At 39.7% G+C, this 20,212-nt stretch overlaps 2 protein-coding genes across 5 annotated transcripts in view; both read left to right on the top strand.

Annotated features, from left to right (window-relative positions):
• LOC140518842 (polycystin-1-like protein 2) overlaps positions 1-1,093 on the top strand; it is a 110,787-nt gene extending 109,694 nt beyond the window's left edge. Inside the window, exon 38 of the mRNA XM_072631308.1 lies at positions 333-1,093. Within this exon, the coding sequence (XP_072487409.1) occupies positions 333-473 (141 nt within the window). The 3' untranslated portion in view covers positions 474-1,093. The remainder of the gene's footprint in view (positions 1-332) is intronic.
• A 5,402-nt stretch (positions 1,094-6,495) lies between these two features.
• On the top strand, positions 6,496-19,661 carry GCSH (glycine cleavage system protein H). Of its 4 annotated transcripts, none has more exons than XM_072634192.1 (6): positions 6,496-7,312; positions 8,040-8,090; positions 8,328-8,407; positions 11,852-11,915; positions 17,198-17,329; positions 19,007-19,029. In XM_072634192.1, exons 1-6 carry the CDS (start codon positions 6,991-6,993, stop codon positions 19,009-19,011), a joined length of 654 nt encoding a protein of 217 aa, XP_072490293.1. In that variant the 5' UTR covers positions 6,496-6,990; the 3' UTR covers positions 19,012-19,029. The 4 variants fall into 4 exon arrangements, with proteins under 4 accessions (XP_072490293.1, XP_072490290.1, XP_072490292.1 ...); XM_072634189.1 differs by having other exon boundaries at positions 6,770-7,312; positions 19,027-19,661; XM_072634191.1 differs by lacking the exon at positions 8,040-8,090 and having other exon boundaries at positions 6,770-7,312; positions 8,343-8,407; positions 19,027-19,661.
• The last annotated feature ends 551 nt before the right edge of the window (positions 19,662-20,212 follow it).

Genomic DNA, 20,212 nt, shown 5'->3' with positions numbered 1-20,212 from the left:
CTCAATCTATAAAATGAAACAATTCAACTAGATGATCTCTAAGATCTCTTCCAGCTCTGAATCCTATAATTACCTTCCTCTCACCTCTCACCTCTGAGGTGGGGAAGGGGAGAGATGAGCAATGGGAGTAAGTGGTATGGGTATAGGACCTTGAGGTGACAGAGCCCCCACAGGCTAACAAGGCAGGCTGGAAACCATCCAGAATAGTTTAATTCATTAATAAGTGATAGTTTAAAGTTACTTCTCCGAATGCCACTAAACTGGTGTTTCTAGCCCTGACTTTGCTAAGTGGGGCTGTTGGACAAATCTGTTTTCCTTTTTTCTCCCTACAGCCTTCTGAGGAGGAAGAGATTGTTGATTTGGTGTTGATGAAAATCTTCAGTTTCCTTGGCATTAAATGCAAAAAGAGTGAGAATGCCCTGACTTCCAGTACCAGCCAGCCTTGGACTGCCCAGGCAGATGACAGGGTTTAAACTTAAACTTGCTGTTCTCATAGTGGGTGGTATAGGCAGTGTCCAGGTACCACGGGCCAAAGACTTGGGTCGATACAAGAAATGATTTACTCATTATGAAGTTTTATTGTTCATTTAGAATGGTAACATGACATAGTAGAAATCGTACTTTCTGATTGAGTCAGAAAGACCTACTTAGATTGTGAACTCCTTTAGAGCAGAAATGGCTTTGTTTCCTCAAAACAGCAGCCTCACACATAGTAGGTGCTTAATAAATACTGAATACTGCCTCAGGCATTTATTAGCTGGAAAACCCTGGACAAATCATTTCACCTTTCCGAGCCTCAGTTTCCTCATCTGGAGAAAGAGGATGATAATATCCATAAGTACTCATCTTACAGGGTTGTTATGAGTCATATGAGATAATGTATGTGAAGTGTTTTGCAAACCTTAAACTATATAGATGTTGGTTGTTATTTCCTGTATTCTACCATGGAAGCTCTGGAAGGAAGAATAATTAATGGCATTTGAAAAGTTCTGTTTCTCTGTACTTTTTCCTATTTTTCCTGTGCTGGCTGTATTTTTTCTACTTTCTGTAACTTTATAGTAAAGTATTTAATAAAAATGTCTGCAGTCAAAAATTTCTCCCTAAGATCAATTTTTATGTAATTGTTTAGATTAATTAATTTGTTTACTTGTTTAGAGCAAAAGGTTTATTTAAACCTTTCCTGTCATTGTCATTTTAACAGATCTAGCTTCCTACAAAGCTTAGCTCAGGTTCAACCTCTCTCCTAGGTTTTCCCTCAAATCCACAGTTGTTATATACTAGTATTTACATGTTATATCCTACCTGTTGAATATAACCTTCTTGAGAACAGAGGCTGTTAATGTGAGTGTGGAAGCCGGATGGAGTTATCTCCAGCATCTAGCACTGAGCTTTGCATAGAGAAGGCACTTAATAAGTAGTTTTTTTTTCTTAAATGAACTTAATCTTTCTATATAATAAATGGCTTGTTCTCTGTAAAACCATATTCACTAACCACTAGGCACAAAGAGACAATGCTGTCCGAGGATACTGACTGTTCTTGTCCCTGTTAGGGAAGATAGCTTGGTCTAGCCTTGAAGTGCCAACCCTGACACTTACTTGCTGTGTAAGCTTAGGTAAATCATTATACTCTGCTGAACTTCAGTTTCCTCATCTGTAAAATGGAATTAATGCTTTAAAAATGCTTCATTGATGTCTATTGTTTTTTCATATTGGTCAATTCCTAATACACATCCCCAACCCCCAAAGAAAACTTTCCTTGTAACAAAAAACTACAGTCAAGCAAAACGAACCTACAACCATGTCTACAGGGTATAGAATACTCTGAGTCTATAGTACACTACCTGGAGAGAAGAGGGAAATAAACTTTATCATTAATTTTCTGGAATTAAGATCAGTTATTATATTCATTTGCATGTCTTTTAGTATTTTCCTTTACATTCTGATGGTGATTGTATATATTGTTCTTTTGGTTCCACTTTCTTTACCCTCTACCAGGTATAAAACTCTTCACAGGTCACATTGATTTCCTCATATTTGTCATTTCTTAAAGTACACACATAATCTGTTAAATTTTCTTTACTACAGTTTGCTCAGTTATTTCCCCAACCAGTAAGCATTTACTCCCCCCCACTCCATTTTTTGCTATCACAAAAACTTTATCTATGAATATTGTGTATGTGTGTGTTTGTAACCTTTCTATCTGCCTTTGACAGATCTTGGGTTGTATGCAATTAAGATAATTTGAAGTTAAAGGGTATGATTGTTTTTTGTCACTGTTTTCCAGAGTGGTTGGATCACTTCATAGCTCCACCAGTAGTGTATTATTCGTGTGGATATCTTCTCAAAAGCAGAAAACAATACTTCACCTATAGGCTTCACAGGTTGTGGTGAAAGTAGCACTATGTAAATCTGAAAGAGCTATGGGAAAATGACCTATTCTAATTTCTACACAACCCAAACAGGAGCCAATCATATACTAATACTTTATGGAACACATACTACTTACCTAGAGATGAATACATATACATATATAGCCATATTTACAAACACGATTCTTCCACAATTACACACACACACACACACAGATGGAGGGGAGAGTTGATTAGGTGGTTATCCCATTTGCATTCTTTTTGATCTAGATGTAGTAAATTACATGATGTGAGAGACAAGTAACAGACTATGAGTTACAGTTCCCCACTTTCACTCTTTGAGTAATTCATTTGTATGTGAAGGGGCCAGAAAACTCAGCTAAAGATGAACAGTCGTTTGGCCAGCCCAGTGCCCTTTTCTCTACCCACTCACTGAGCCAACCAAGGCACTGAGAATTAAAAGCCAGGGGGGCTGGATTTCCTGAACTGGAGACAAACCATTAAGCTTCCCCAGTACCTACTTTTACTTCAGTACTCTGCTACTTAAGTAAGAACCAAATCAGACGTTTTGGATGTCTGATTTCTTAGCTCAGAGGCAGTAGCAGCAGGAGTTCCTGAAGCTTCACCATGCCAACTAAGGAGGATAAGAAGAAAGATCTCCTGAACAAGTCTGGGGGCAAAGCTAAGAAGAAGTGGTTCAAGGGAAAAGTGCTAGATAAGCTCAACAATCTTGTTCTGCTTGACAAAGCAACGTACAACAAACTCTGCAAGGAGGTCCCCCACTATAAACTTATCAACACCTGCAGTAGTCTCGGAGAGGCTAAAGATCCAGGGTTCTCTAGCCCCCATAGCCCTCCAGAAGCTGCTTAGTAAAGGTCTAATTAAGCTAGTTTCCAAACACAGAGCACAAGTGATATATACTAGGAACACCAAGGGTGGAAAGGTTAAGGTTTAGGGACCCTGAAATGGTGACACAGGTCCTGCCCAAATGGATTCACTCCAAACCTTCTTTCAGCAGAAGCCAAAGTTTATTAGAACATTGGTCAGGGTGGGTGTGATTCCAAAAATCCACACTAGAGGTCAGATTTTAAGGAATCTGAACCTTTTCATGGAGGCAAGATGGATCTTTTATACAGAAGATTGTGGGAACAGGGAATGATTCTATATGGAATTAAGGAGTGGTGGTCTAGGGGGTGGAGTCAGGTGCAGACAATGAAAAGGCAGTTAATTAACTGGGAAAAGTCAATTGTCCCAGGCAAACACCAGGGAGCTGGGACTAAAGGAAAGTCCAGGGACTTTTCCTTTTTGGGATCCAGATCCCAAAGACTTGGTCTTTTCCTTTTGGGGGTTCAGATCCCATCTCCATCAGCGATGCTCCAGCTGCTGAAGATGCATGAAATGGTTCAACATTTTTGTGTATATTTTCAAAAATAAACTTATTGGGCTAAGAAAACAAAAAGAACCAAAGTGATTAATGATCAAGAATTCCAATGAGAATCTATAGCAAATGATTTTTTTTTTTTACCCCAGAACCGCACAAGAGGTCACCCAGAAGCCTGAGGGCAATAGGAAAAAAAAAAGTAGCCCACACAGCACAGGTTGCCTCTGTATCCTGAGGCAGCAAGAGCATGTTAGTTCAGGTCCTTTGTCACCATGACTATTCTAATAGCCTTCTAAATAATACATGGGTAGGGTTGGGGGTGGGGCTTGATTAGAAGTCTACTCCAGTTGCATTCTCTCAATCTAGATGAAGTTACTTGATATGAAAGGCTTTACCGCCTCATATCTAACTGCCTTATTTCTAACTCCCTCCCTTCTCACCCCCAATTACTGTTCACTCAGCCGCCAAATTGTTCTAAAGTATATGTCCAAACATGTTATTCCCCCCATTCAATAAACTACAGTTGTCCCCTGGTTCCTCCAGATTCAAATATAAACTCTTTGGCATTTGAAGCTTTTCATAAATTTTTCCTTTTTCTACTTCTCCAGTCTTCTTACACTTCTAAGTCTTCTTACACATTCTAAGATCTAATCACATTGGCCTACTTCTTGAAGGGACCCTGTTAATATCTTGAGTCATACCTAAACTTTGTTTTCAAGATTTTCTCCAGAGTTCTACTCCGAGATGGGACACATGCACCAGAGAGATGAGAAAATCTTGACTTTTTGGAACCAGGCTACTCCCAAGATGCCAGCTGAAATATGAGTTCCTTTAGATAGAGATACTTTCCATATCTGTTTCTGTATTCCCAGTGTCTTGCACATAGTAGGCCCCTAATAAATATTGTTTGAATTGCTGTGATATCAGTGTCTGTGGGCTCAGAAATTAAATTTGTTGAGGTTTAGGGGTGCTGGGAGCCCAAAAAAAGTAACATGTAGATCACGCCTAAGTGAAAGTCTTCTTTCAGCCAAAGAATAACAAAGTTTATTAAATATCTGCCATATTGGGTAGATTCTTAAGGAAGCTGAGCATTTGTATTGCTAATGCCAGCCGGCCAGATTGAATATCAGTCCCTGTGACTTTTGTATTGACAAGCCAGCCAGAATGAATCTGAGTGCTTTCGTGGAGGTGAGATGGATCTTAGTTACAGAAAAACTATGGAAGGGATCTAGGGGTAGCCAAGAAGTCTGTGGTGACCTGGCATGTAGGGAGGGTTTTGATGGGAGTGGCTAGTAGGTTGGTCAGGTGCTGGAAACACCAAAAATGGATTTTGATAGGATCAAGGGTGGGAAGTAGCTGGGGGCAATCTGGAGCTAATCCAGATATAACAGAGATTTGGGCATAGTGATAATGAAAGGCGTAAGGAAAATGCCAGATCCAGTAGGAAGATTCAAGGAGGGTTCTAGAGGGTTCCCAGAGACTGTACCCCATCAAATTCACAGTTTTTTCTGTATGCTGAGATAAACTTTATCTAGGACTAGAAATTTAAACATCAAGGAGTCAGGAAAACCTGAGTTCAAATCTAGTTTCAGATACTGTGTGACCCCCAGCAAATCACTTAACCTCTGTCTGCTTTAGTTTCCTCATCTGTAAAATGAGGATAATAATACTTCCCAGTGTAGTTGTGAGGAGAAAAATGAGATACTATTTATAAAACACTTTGCAAATCTGAAAGCACATAAATGCTCACTCTCCCCTTCTCCCTTTTTCTGTCTCCCTCTCTCCTTCCCTCTTTATTTCCATCTCTTGTCTTCTCTCTCATTCTCTTTCTCACCTGCACCTCCCCATATGTTTTTCTTAGAGGCAACTAAGTAGCACAGTGAGTCAAGGGCTGGGCCTAGAGTCAGGAAGACCTGAATTCAAATCCAGTTTCAGATATTTCTCGATTGTGTGACCCTGGGCAGCATTTAACCTTTGTCTAATCAACTGTAAAGTGGACATAATAACAGCAGGTCTTCCAGTGTTGATGTGAGATCCAATGAGATAATACCTGTAAAGTTCTTAGCACAGTGCCTGACACAGTCAGTTGGTTGTTGTACTGAGTTCTTGAAGAGGACCAAAATGACATCACTATGTCGGGGTCCTTCTAAATAGGAGAAATTTCCCCCTAAGTTGGTCTCCCTAGATGGGCACCTCCCTTAAGGCCCAGTCTCCCTATATCAGCCCTTCTCCTGTAAGGGGCTGCCACCCCCTTTAAGCTGGGATTTCCCTGGTGGTGGGTCTGGTCTCCCTTAAGGGGCAAAGGAACCTTCTTGATGTTTTACCCTAATAAATGCCTCTATTTAATTGGGAGAGAGTCTGAGCAAATTTTTTCAAGAGGACCATGCACCCTAACATTTTGGGGTGACCTTAGACCTCAACAATATTATTACACACTTAATAGACTACAGTATAGTATAAACATAACTTTCATATGCACTGGGAAACCAAAACATGTGACTTACTTTATTACAACATTCACTTCGTTGTTGTAGTTCGAAGCGGGCCTTCCAGGTATGCCCACACACGTACTGTGCATACGTGACACAATGGAGTTGACTTAAGGCAACGTTTGTAAAAAAGGTTTTAGCGTCTGGGGGGATCTGGAAAGGCAGGGCGAAGGGCACGGTGCTGGAGCTGAGCCGCGCAGGATGACACGCCCAAGGCCAGGCTGAAGGAAGCATCCAAAGCTCGCCTGCGGGGAGCACAGCCCAGCCCCTTCTGCCCGTTCTTGGATTCTTTGTAGCACTGTGCCAGCGTTGGTGAAACTTCGGGTTACTGAGGGGGGCTCCCTTATTTTACAGCCTGGGGAGCCGCCCAGAAAGGAGGACTGACTGGTGCCAAGTAGCATAGCTACCCTCCCCTTCTCGGGCTTCCCTGCTGGGGAGTCCTGGCCTCCCAGGACACCGGCCCGCCTCTCCTTAGCTACCTGGCTGCCCGGCTCTGGAGCAGCCTCACTGATGACCAGAGAGCTGGGGACCCCGGGCTCCCTTCCCTGAAACCACGTAGAGGCCCCCAAGCCAGCCGGGGGCTACACAGACCGCTCTCCCTAGCAAGACCTCGCCCTCCGGGGGTGGGGCTATCTGTGTCCGGCCCCGCTTCCACACTTCCCCCCCTCTCCTGGGTCCCGTCCTGGGCCACGTGGTCCGGGCCCCGGTCAGAGCCCGCCCCCTGGGCCGGCCTCGTGAATTCCAGGGGGCCATGCTTCCTCTCCTCCGCCCCAGGCTCAGGCCGCCCGTCGCACTCCGCCCCCAGGCCCACCTCCTCTTCCCACCTCCAGCCTTAGGAGGCTTCGGTTCCCGGGCTGCCCCGCCCCCGGAGAAGATGGCGCTGCGAGCGGCCAGGAGCGTGCGGGTCGCGGCCTCGTCCCTGTGGGCGGTGGTCGGGGCTGAGACCTCCGGATCCCCGGCCTCCCTCGCAGCCGGCCCCGCGCGCCTGCGGGTCCGCCCCGGCCCGGGCTCCCCTCCCTTCCTCGCGGCCGCCGCCTCCCGGGGCCTCTGCACCAGCGCCCTGCGACTCGCGGGTGAGTGAGCCTGGGACAGGGCCGGGTGGGGGTGGGGCGTCGGGGCCCGGGGCCGAGCGGGGTCCGGCCTGGGCTGCGCTGGGACGGGCAGCACGGCTGCCCTGTTTCCCCTCTGTCCCACGAGGGCATTAGACGCCCGTTTTCCCGGCCGCCTTTCGTCCCCGTATCATTAGTTGCAGCCCCCGCAGGGCTGTCATGTGTCCCTGTCCCCCTCTGCCCGGGCACCGGGGAGGTGCTCGCTACGTGCGAAAGGGGTGCAGACCACCCCCCCATGTCTGTGTAAGTCGTGGGGGCTGGATTATAGGGTCTGCAAGGCAAGGTCTCTGAATGCTGTGAAATTTTATTTTTCGAGGGTTCTTTTCAGCAAAGGGGTAATTGCCATCCTTTTCCTGTCCCTTGTTTTGACTTCTTCCAAGTATGAAGGTTGTTTGTCCTAATTGCTAAGCCTTGGGACAGTCCAGTCCAAGTGCCATCTACCTACGTGAACTGCTGACCAGACCGATTGGCCAGGCTGGAAGGTCTCATTCCAGGCCATGCTCTTCCATTTGCCCGATGTGTGGTTTTCACCTTTGGCGGTGGACAGTGGTTGAGCGTGTAGTTTGTATTCCAAGATCCCCCGACCCTGTGTAGGATTATCTTAGTCTTAGCAAGCTGCTATGACCGTTAACAGTTGGTAGACTTTTTAATAGTCTTGGAAGGTATCTAGCCCAATCCCTCCCTTTCACAGGTGGGGAATCCTTGGCAGCAACAGTGAAGTGGCTTACTTCAGGTCACACAGGTAGCGATTGCAAGGCTGGGGTTCAGACCCAAGGGGAGTTCCCTTGGACCTAGTTCGTGGCAAAGCTGGGACCTGGGTTTCTTAACTTTTCCAAATTTCCTTATCTCTTGTCACACCGCCCCTTTTGCAGATAACATTGTTCAAAGCCAAAACTATCTTCCTTTTTTGAAATGGTTCATATTTTCAAAGTGTGTTTAAGACGATGTATTTTTCTGAAATACTGATCTTACGTTATAGTTCGAAAATTCACAGACAAGCATGAATGGATAACAATTGAAAACGGTATTGGAACTGTGGGAATCAGCAATTTTGCACAGGTATTTTTTTTTCCATATCTGTAAGGGCTTTTGTAATTCTGTAACTGTCGTTATCCACTGTGGAGTATGGTAGAATTTACTTGGAATTTGCTTTTGAGGTAATGCTTTTTAGTGCTCTTTAAGATTAGGGAAAAATAGAAAATAAAATAAATTTAAAAAAAGATTAGGGCTGAGAATCTTTTTTCTATTGAAGTCTGCCTGCCTACTGAAATTTTAATGAAAGTTATAGTTAAAAGCAACTTAATTTAGTTTGAGTCTCTTGTCCTCCCTGGGTCATTTCTATTTAAAACAGTGACACCCAGACCCCTTCTTTTAAAAGGTAGCTTGTGGCACTGATTTTTTAACTACAGTACTTTTTTACTATGTGATATAACCTTTCTTGGTTATTGGCAGTTGAAGATGTGACAATATAGTTCCATAGGAATAGTCTCAGGACTGCCACTGAGTGACCAGGGCAAATTTATTCCAGGGACTTAGTGCTGTCAGACTGAAGAGGTTAACCAGGTGTCAAGCCAGAATGTCCCCACCTTGGCCTGCAGAGTGAATTTTAACTCTTCCTTTTCCTGTTTCACCACCTCAGTTTTGTCTTACCCTACCCTATTGGCTGTTCCTATTCTATAGAAAAAGGAATTTTCTTGATTTTTGAGTAGTGTGGCGTCAGTCTTTTTTATCATTTGCAAAATTATAATAAGGTTCAAGTTTGAATTCAGATTTTATATCTAATGAATGGAAACAAAGCTATGTATTTGAATAAGATTTATTACATATTTCAAGGACTTATTCATGCATTTAGTATTCTAGACCTTTGGGCAGATACAAAGAAAATAAGACTGGCCTTACCTTCAAGGACCTTGTAGTTTAGGAATAAGACATAACTTATAAAAAAGGAAATTTTAATTATTGGAAAGAATTAGCATTTATTTAACATTTAAAAATTGTCCAGAATTACTGAATATATTATATTGTCCTGGGTTTAACAAAGCCCTAAATAGATTTCAGTTTATTGTGGTAATTCTAACCCACTGTTTTCATTTGTGTTTTTAAACATCAAGGTTTATCTAACTCTAAACTGAAGAAAATTTCAATAGTGCTTTATTTGGGAGATAGCTTGGTGCTGTGAGAGAAGAGTACTGATTTGGAATCAGGATTTGGGTTCTCTTGTTTCTTTTGTCACTTTGTGTGTGATCTTGGGCAAGTCATCCAACATCTCTAGATCTTCATTTCCTTATATTTAAAAAGAGAAGACTGGAACTATAGCTCTAAATTTGTGATTTAGCTGCTGAGCCTTCTGTTGGTAGAACCATTAATGTTTTATTTTTTCTTTGTGAGGAGCTGCTGAAATGAAGCCATTGTTTTCATACATTAACTGAAAGTGTTTTCTCATAAAACCTTAACCATGTCCTCCTGGTTGCTGCAGAAGTGTTCTCCCATTAGCTCTGTGGCTGGTAGAGAGAAAGCTTGCCTTAGACCTAGGTAGACCCCGTTTTAAATTCAGTCTCTGATAAATACTTTCTGTGTAACCCTGGTCACACCATGTCATCTTTCAGGGCTTTAGGCAACTCTCACCAACTAAGTTTGCACCGAAGTGGCTGGTCTGCATTGGTGATAAAGGGAGTTGCTTCTCCCAGGAGTTTCCTTTATCGGTGAAATCACAGGTTCAGTCCCTATTCCTTTCTGCTGTTGCTTTAGAGCAGAGGTGTTTAGATCAGATCCATTTCTATTTGAATTTGACACCACTGCTTTAGAGGAGTGAGAAGAAAACCAATGAATAGGAGAGCTGTTGATTTTTTGTCATTCAGTGATAACAGTAAGAACACTAATAAAGCTAACATTTATGTAGTGCTTTTGAGTTTACGAAATATTTACATATTATCTCTCAATCTTCACAACAACTTTAGGAGGTAGGAAATAGCTCCTTTTTTACAGAAGAGTATCTGGGGCAGAGGTTGTGTGATTTGTTCAAGGTCACACAGCTAGTGATAATCACGAAATACTCTTTTCCTTCAAACTGTTTATAATCTAGTTGCCAAGATAATCTTGCCCAGCACACTATAGTACAGGATCTGTAAGAGTTGAGTTAAAAGCAACGTAATTTCCAACTAGAGTCATGAGGAAAGACTACATGGAGGAGGTGGTTTTTTTGAACTAGTCCTTGAAGGATGAATATAATAACTGAGATTTGTATTTAACACTTTATACTTTGCAAAATGCTTTTATGTACAGATATTAACCTCATTTTATAGATCAGGAAACTGAGGTTCAGAGAGGTTATTGGGCATTCCGAACCTTTAAGATACCCCAAAGGCATCTCAAACTCAGCATGTCCAAAATAGAACTCATTATCTTTCATACAAAACCAACTCTTCTGAATTTCTCTATTTCAGTTGAGGTCACCATCATCATTCTTGGTCACCCAGGTTTGTAATTACACCTCATTATTCTCTTTCATGCACATATCCAGCTAGTTTTCAAATCTTGTCATTTTAAACTCCATAAATCTTGTATCAGTCCCATTCTCTACTTAAATGACCACCACCTTAGTTGAGTCCCTCATCACCTCATTCTGCATTATTGCTCCTAATTGGTGTCCTGCCTCAGTCTCATGCTTCTCCAACTCATCTTCCACATAGTTGGCCAGGTGATAGTCCTAAAGTCTTGGCTTCCCTGCTCAATAAACTCCAATGGCTATTTCTCACCTCTAGGATCAAATACTGTGTTCAGTGTTTATAGTCTTTCACACCCTGGCATGTTTACTTTTCTAGCTTTATTATACTTTCTTTCCCTTCATGCATTTTTAAATCTAGCCAGACTAATCTAATTGCTGTTTTTGAGACACAATATTCCATCTCCTTATCTATATGACTTTACGGTAACTGCTACCCATGTTTGGAATGTACTCTGTTCTTATGCCCACCTGTTAGAACTCCTAGTTTCCTTCAAAGCCTAGCAAAGCATCACTGTCTCCATAAGGCCTTTCCCAGCTGCCCAGATGCTGATGTCTCCTCCCCCTCTAATTACATTGTATCATATTTATTCTGTATATGCTTCTATTTGTATATGCTATCTCTCTCAATAGAATGAAAGTTATTGAGGGCAAGTATGGTTTCTTTTTTGTCATTTTATTTTCAGCACAATACCTGGCGTTGATACAGTGACTGATTGAGGGCCTTGCCTTTTAGTCACACCGTGTGAAAAGATTTCCATATCTGGCATTTTGATTCCAAATCCAGCACTCAGTGGTTCTCCCTCAAGTCTAAAATTTCAGTGAGTAGAAATGTTAGAAAAAATGAGGTTGAGCATTCCAAGGGGATAAAGTGATGTAAGCAGAGGCACAAATAACATTTGGAAAGGGCAAGTCATCCATTTTGGCTGAAGCAGTTGGTTTCATGAAACTATGACATTAGTCATTTTATCTGATTTGAAGTTTTACCCTTTTACCCTTAGGAAGCATTGGGAGATATAGTTTATTGTAGTCTTCCAGAAGTTGGAACAAAATTGAACAAACAAGGTGAGTGTCTTTTTTGTCTTTAAAGAAAAAAAGTGACATTTTTCATGAAATTTCCAAATTGCATTATTAATAGGATCCAGATGTAAAGTTAACTTGATGCCCATCTCCAGTAGTGTCAAACTCAGAGAAACAGGCCATGAAGGATCCCTATGGGCCGCATATTGACTTAGTTTGAAAATGTATTACTGTCTGTCTCATTGCATTTTCATTCAAGATATTCAACACCTCTGCCCTTTTCTGTAGTCAACTTGTAACTGAAAAGAATCGTTTTGAATATAATAAGGTATGAAGCAATGATTTTATCTTGGTGAAAAATAGCTCACTGGACAAAATTGCTGGAATTATTTGTATACAGGGAGTAGATAGCAAGGTGGGTCTTAAGAGTTAAGAAGACCCAGGTTCACATATGTCACATCTTGCTGTGACACATACTAATACTAACCATAAGCAAATTATTTAATCTCTCAGTGCTCCAGATCTAAGATTATAAACTATAGATTTGGGCCTATAAAAAGAAGTTTCTACACCAAGAATTCCCTACCCACTGATGAAATCATTGAAAAAATTTTGCAAACTAATTTTGATGTGATCACTTTATAGGACCATCATTCTGGTACATTACTCCCCAGGGACACTTGAGTGATCAAAGACAACTTAATGGGTGTAGATGGAATGAATGGCCTTATAGGAAAAGCTTGATGTTTCTCAGTGTCATTTATTACTGCTCTGCAAATGAATTAACAACTGAAGTTGTCCTACATCTCAAACCCAGGAACTTTCTGAGCCACAATTTTGAACTAGGGAGAGATTGAGGAGATGATAACACTCATAAGCAAGGGACCAAGACTGGCAGCCAAGGAAATCTGTGGCAAGATAGTGTTTGTGTTAAAATGACAAAAAATTTATTCTTAATATTTTTATTTGCTTTGTATTCCCTTTTTTCCCCTATAGTTCCTTAGTAAGATTTCTCTTGAAAAGTGTTAAACTTGTCTTAGCTAAAATGATGGGAGAAAGAGATGTTTGCACACATAAGCAGTGTAATCAGTTTGGCCTTTTATACAGGGATGGTTGTGGTAGTAGCAATGGTTTGCCACATGGAATGAGCCAAGATAGTGAGGTCTAATAAGTAGGGTAAAAAACATGGGAGATGGTTTGGAGAAATAGTTGACATTGTTTTATTCTTCTCCACTTTATTTTCCATGTAGATACCAGTTATTAAATATGTATTGAAATGTTCAGTTAAATTCATGGAGCTGCCTATCTTGTACCAAGCACTGCTAAGCCTGGGGATGCAAAGACAGTATTTGAAAATCAGCCTAGCACCTTGGAAACACTGGAATTTGAGTCAGGAGAGACCCTGGTTTCAAATCCTGGTTCTGTTAACTTCATGAAATCACAGAATTTGAGAGTTATAAGGAATTTAAGCAACATCAAGTCTAACCCATACCTAAAAGGAATTTCCACTATAAGAATACCAACAAATGGATGTCTGTCCTCTACTTGAAGACCTCCAAGGAGGGGAAATGCACCGTCTTCTGAGGCAGTCCATTCCAGTTTGGAGCAGTTGTGATGAGGAAGTCTTTCCTGATATCAGGCTTAAATGTGCTTCTTTGCAACTTTTACCCATTGTTTCTGGTTCTGCCTTCAGGAACCAAGTAGAACAAGTCTGATACTTCCACATGGCAGCTCTTTAGATACTTGATCACATCTGTTGTTTTCCTGGAGCCTTCTTTTCTCCAGGCTAAATGTCCCCAGCTCTTTGATCAGATCATACATAAAATGGATTTAGATCCTTTACCTATTGTTACCTTTTCTGAATGTTCTTCATCTTATCAATGACCTTAAACTGGGGTTCTCCAAAATGAACACTGTTCTCCAGATGAGCTCTGATAAAAGCAGAATACATAGGGACTATCGCTTTCTTATTACTGAAAGCAGTGTCTCATAATAATCCCCACATTGGCTTTCTGATGGGTAATTCTTCATTCTGAGTCTACTATATTTTAGTGGATTTGTGATCTTTTCAGTGTAGGCACTTTCTCCAAATATACAGATTGCAGCTCATCTGAGGTTGTGTAACTTTTGTCTCTGTCATTCCATAAATTCTCCACATAGGACGTACTGAACCTGCTTGGGGCAGGTTGGGCAGTGGCCTCTGCTAGATGCTTTGATGTTGCATGGTCACCAGTAGAGCTTACAGATTCTCCACGGATTTTTTCACTTTGATTTTGCCATATGATCAGCCTACCTCCTTTTCCAATTATGTAGGTCTGATAATATATTTTCTGTCACTTCTCTTGTACAATTTTTGTTTATAAGATTTTGCAGCCTATTTATACTTAGCATGCACCTCTCCATTGTCCTTTGGATAATCTATTACTTTAATTCTTCAGAGGCTGTGCTGCTATTCTATGATTTGCAACCATAGTATTGCTTGGAAAATATTGACGTCAAAAATGTGGATTTTTGTTTCAGGGAAAAGAGTTGAGTCATTTGAAGTACTGTGCCATTTCTCAAAGGCAATTCAGCCTGCCTTCCTCCTTTTCATTTCTGGGTTCATCCATAGTATAGTATCTGAGATACTTATCAGCTTGTTCTATAGTCAATTCAGCTATATATCATGACTTATATGGATCATTTTTCATTGACTTGGTGAAGTTAAGCAAAAACAAATGAGGGACTTTGGATCTTATTTAGAAAGCTTTTTCATGTTTCTGGGGTTTTATATGAAAATCAACAGAATATCATGTGTAAATAGGAACATCTGGAGTAACTTATCATCTATAGGGAATCCCTGGTCCATCAGGCTTATGTTGCATACCTCCTTGACATTAGCAAACACCTTTGGCAAAGCATATGATCTCCTTGTTTTATGTCTTGCTTGATATTATTAGAGGGTTATAGAACAAAGGTGTATGTTACATTCTTCAGGTAATTATGTATGATTTTGAAATGTGTGGAAAAGATAGTTTGATGGAGAGACTTTAGGTTTGTTATACTGAATCAAGTTTTTTTTAAAAATAGATAATAATTTTAAATTCTCTACACCAGAGGTGTCAAACACTTGACCTATGGCAGCCCATATCATTCCTGAATGTGGCATGAATCAGATTAAAATGACTTAAGTAAATAAAAATATAGTAAAACATAATGTACATTTTAAAGCTAAGTCAATACGTAGCCCACAGGAATGCTTATGTATGGATTAGTGACCTCCATTTCTACTGGAGTTTGAAATCACAACTCTGTACCTTCTAGGCAGTTATGACTACCTATTCTCTTTTTAAATTTTCATCAAGGATGGTCTTTATAAATGTATAGGTTATTCTTAAAGATTTTTCTCAAAGTAGAGATGGGAAAGTAAAAATTAAGAAGATAGATGGGCAGTTTAGGAAAGAGGTTAAAAGATTTGATAGAGAGGCATCTTATAATCGTGATGGAGGATTTTGGAATTGCCTGGAAGAGCTGTGTTCCCTAAGAGTAGGGTGGCTCATAATTTTTTGGTAATTTCATCGTTCAAAAGATAAAGGAACCAAAGAGAACTACTGGACTTGATTCTCACCAAAAAGGAAGAATTATTTGGTTGATGGTAAAGGAACAATGGGTATCTTGTTGAGAAAGTGACTGCTTTCTCTTGCAATTTGTGATAGAGAAGAAAACTGTAGATTTCAAAGGATTCAGAGACAGCATGAGTAGGATACATGAACTAAAGTTTTTCAAGTAAGTCAGTACAGAAGGAATAAGAAAGTCTCAAAAATGAAATTCTGAAGACAAAGAAAATTCCAGAGAAGGAGAGAAGAGTTCTTAATCAGACCTTTGTGGCCAGCCACACAAGGAACTTGACAACCTGTTTTTTTAAAAGAAGCAAGGGTAGGTCACAGGATGAACACAAATGTGACAGTCTTGTAAGATTCAACAAAGGTAGACTGAGGCACATTCTCTGAGACATATAACATTTCATTAATAGGGTACGAACCTGAAAATAGAATGAATCTAATCACTGCCTTAGTGGGCCAAAAGACCCCGAACAGAAGGACAGCTCCCTTTTTAGAGGTTTTGGGCAGTACAGAACAAAGAACAGAATAGGGTAGGTAAGGAAATAATACATTTGGTTATAGAGTTGATGACATGGGGTTGATAACAACATGACTGATTACATAGCTGAGGCGTGGGGAACAATATGGTTGGATGGAAGTTGGGAATTAGAGGCTAGGAGCCACCCCCTCCTTCCTTCCTGTGACTAAGATCTACCTGCAAGGTCAGAGATAGTAGGCCAGACTTTTTTGGATAGCAAACCGGATATTCTTGAAGGATAGCTTGGTGGTGTAACGATGCTAACATTGACTAGCAAGAGAACTGAATTTCAAAACTTAACTCATCGTAGACTGGATGGATTTCTGAACTAAGTTGAGACAAAGAACCATGACTTGGGCAGTTACAGGACAAAATCAATTAACTGTAAATAGGATCAATAAAAAAATGATATAGAATCAATTTAATCTTCTCAGTTCCTGAAAGAATAATGTTTTGAGAACTATGGATCTCAAGAGTGCTAACAATCAACTATAAAGAGCTAAGACTGGTAAGACAAACTAAGAACAGCAAAAATGATTTTTTAAGTTACGTTGATCTTCGGTGGTTTCATATTTTCTTGAAGATAAAATGAAAATTACTCAGCTTGGCATTTAAAGCCTTTTATAATCTGTCTCTCACCTACCTTTCCAGACTTATTTCGCATTATTTCCCATCACCAATACTTATGCTCTAATCAGATTGGCCTACAGATTCTGGATGTCAGCAGTCAGTTCCTGCTTCTTGGTTTTTGCATAGCTTAGCCATTCTTCTCCCACGCTACCAGGCTTGAAATGCACTCCCTCTTCACTCCCATTTCTTAAGAGTCTCTACTTTCCTTCCAGGGTCAGACAGCTCATCTGCTACCTGCAGAAAGCCTTTCTTTATTTTCTTACTACCTTGCTCCCTGCTCCCCCACCGCCCGACATTTTTTTTTCCTTCCTCAAATTATCTTATATTCACTTCTCTGTTTACTTGTTTGGATCACCCAAAGGAATTGTATCCTTAGCATTTGGCAGTGCCATGGACATAGTAGGCCCTTAATAAATGTCTTTTAAATTGAACTGTGTTAACTAATGGTATTAGACTAATTTTTAAAAAATTATAAACCTATCATACAAATAGCTCAGGGTTTCATGTGTTGCTTTTCTATATTTTTCATTTTCATTACTGATGTTTCTGACTTGTAATATACTCTATTTAACTTTTAGATGAGTTCGGAGCTTTGGAAAGTGTGAAAGCTGCCAGTGAACTCTATTCTCCTCTATCAGGAGAAGTAACTGAAATTAATGTAGCTCTTGCAGAAGACCCAGGACTTGTCAACAAATCTTGTTATGAAGATGGTAAGATGCTGTTATTGATTTCTCAAGGGGTTATTAATGCTACAATTAGCATTTCATTTTAAAAATTTATACTTTGTTTCCTCATTTGTGACAATGGTTTTTGAGTTTTCTCAGTGCTGAAATGAACTTTTAATAGGGATAAATAGATTAGTCAAATTCTTTTCAAGAGTTATGTAATTAATTATCATTAAATTAAGTAACTTAAGGATACTGAGAGCATAACTAGGCAGTGGGGAAAGGAAGAGGTACAAAGTTTAGGGAATATTTAAAATTTTTAAAAAAATATTCCTGATATATTAAGATATAAGTATAGCATTCTAACTTTTCAGTAGTTTCTAACAATTAGTGGTGCTTTGATTCTCAAATTTTGAACACCAGCATAGTCTCTAACATTTCTCAGCTAAAGAGCTTCATTGCCAGATTTCAGAGGATTGATGATATATAATCACCCATAAAATTCATTTCTACGGTATTTGCTCATATTACATGTTGAAAACTAATAGTTTCAGTAGAGTAAGCTTATTGACATTCTCATTAGCCCTAGTAGCTATAGTGTTAAACTCTCTTTAAGGGTAAGCTCTCTGGCCTTATTTGTAAATTAGGAATATATTTTCCTTTGGCCTGGTCCTTACAGCAACACTTGACACATTTGCTTTAGATCAAGAAGCCATTCCCAAAGATTAGGGGCCAGGTTGAATTTTTCAGTTTTCAAGGGAAGAAAGACTCCTTAAGAGAGTGCACTAGTAAGGATAATGGTTCCCCTTCTAAGGTCTAGAAGCAGATTAGGATCACCATGGCTTTTGAAGTATAACAGCCTTCAGCTGAGCCATCTGACCATGATATTTCCAGGGCTTTATAGAGTCTAGATGGAATCTCTGGTAGACAAAAGTCTTTCTTCCAGTAGCTCCCCATGCCTGTAGAGCCAAAGCATGACTTAGAGCAGAGGTATCAAAACATGTGACAATGAAGCCTTGAAACACTACCAAGTGTAGCCTAAATCATAACAAAATAAAATTGGGAAATAGTTAATTAAAAATACAATAAAACATAGATAACATTACATTTTAAAATTAAGTCAGTACAAGACCTATAGGGATCTCTATGTATCTTTTAAGGATATTGATGTCCTATTAGTGGCCCCCATCTGTTTGAATTTGATACCACTGACTTAAGAGTACTGAAGATTAGTCCTCGCAAATGCCTATGCCACTCTTCAGGTGTTTTGTACCTATTCAGACTTTAAGGATCATACAGAAAATTTAGAAATTTTAGATCGTAGAGCAAAGTTAGAAAAACAAAGTGTACTTTTGTAATTTTCTGTGAAAAGATTAAGTGCCATGATGACACTGCAAGGGGAAAGGGGCTCAGCATACTGAACCTAATAGATGAGTTTAGTTCAGAGATTGCCTCAGATGGAGAAAATTCAAAATTATAGATGCCAAAGGTTACTTAATGAGATCTTAGTTAAATTTATTCTGCATTTATTTTTTTCTTCACTCCTTTGCCATTAAACAGTGAAATTCATTAAATCTGTCCTGTGAAGCTAAATTTTAACAAGGTCTTTGAATTTATTGTTATTTATTATGTTCAGCAAATTGCTGTGAATGTATTCAGTATTAAACCAACAGGTTGGATCTAAAATTTTTTTGTTGTTTAAGAAGATAATTTGAATTTCAGAATAACTTTCTTGATTACAGGTTGGCTGATTAAGATGACTCTGAGCAACCCTTCAGAACTTGATGAACTGATGAGTGAGGATGCATATGAGAGATACATAAAATCTATTGAGGATTGAACATTGGACCCCCAAATAAATTAGCACAAGAATACAGCCCAATATAGTTTTGTCCTAAATTAGGGGTATATGGAAGATTAGCAACTTTAACACTTCTGAAACAACACCATGGCATGGAAAAGAATCTTAACTACTCAGAATGACTGGATAAAAATGCTTTTTACTATTTGCACCTTTTGCACAACTTCTTCCTTGTAATTTCAAATTAGTGTGTCTGGTTCTGAATTCATCGCATCATGTTTGGCAAAAATGAATTCTAAGACCGTGTACTTCAGAGCTAGAATTTTATTGTAAAAAGCCTTAAATCAGTAATGGTATAATGGCCAACTCCATCCATCACCAGTTGTGTTCAGAATACATTTGGTTTTCTGTCCATGGGAATAATTTACTGAGATTGGTTAGCTGACTGGTGTCAGATGCTGTACGATACCAACTTAATTTTAATAAACTGCTTGGCTGAAGGTATTTTTACAGATGAGGCTTCAACCTTGCAGCAGAATAGGTAATGAAATTTAATAAACTTTTTAAAAACCTTGACTTCTTTACTAGTGTTTGTTTATACATGAATGTTCCATCCAGCGTTTCTCACAATATTGCATATATTGGTGTTTTAGAATCCGGGAATGACATTGTTACACACAAATGTATAATCTGTTTTAAAAAAGTAAATTCAGCCTCCAAGGAAGTTTCAAAGAATATTTCTGCTTTGAAGCATTTTACCCAAATGTCATGAAATTGGTTTTGTGTGTGTAATTTTGTGATTACTTATCTTCACTGTAGGAGCATATGGGCTAATTTAGTTCAATAAGCATTTATTGAGTATATTTCTATGTCTGTGTTAGGCACTAGGGACACAGACAAAAATAACTTGCATCCTGCTGTGGGCAAATAATGTGTATACAAATAAAAAATATGTGCAAAGTAGACGTAAAATAATTTTGCTGGGAGAGAACACTCTGGTAGGAGTTTCCTCCTCTGAGAGTTCCCTATGCCGATAAAAATCACAAGGCCAATCTCTAGCCCAATATCTCTATGTAATTGCCAACCCCTGGAACTATATTCCCTCACATTGCAACTCCAACATTAAT

Source organism: Notamacropus eugenii, chromosome 1 (genome assembly GCF_028372415.1).
Source record: "Notamacropus eugenii isolate mMacEug1 chromosome 1, mMacEug1.pri_v2, whole genome shotgun sequence".
NCBI classification, from domain to species: Eukaryota; Metazoa; Chordata; class Mammalia; order Diprotodontia; family Macropodidae; genus Notamacropus; species Notamacropus eugenii.
This window is presented reverse-complemented; position numbering and strand designations above follow the sequence as displayed.

Excerpts from the sequence above, each read along its gene's own strand:
- GCSH (XM_072634189.1), top strand. The coding sequence starts at position 6,991 with ATGCTTCCTCTCCTCCGCCCCAGGCTCAGGCCGCCCGTCGCACTCCGC. Across the intron at positions 8,091-8,327 it reads GCTTACTTCAGGTCACACAG|TTCGAAAATTCACAGACAAG; the intron begins GTAGCGATTGCA and ends CTTACGTTATAG. Across the intron at positions 17,330-19,026 it reads CAAATCTTGTTATGAAGATG|GTTGGCTGATTAAGATGACT; the intron begins GTAAGATGCTGT and ends TCTTGATTACAG.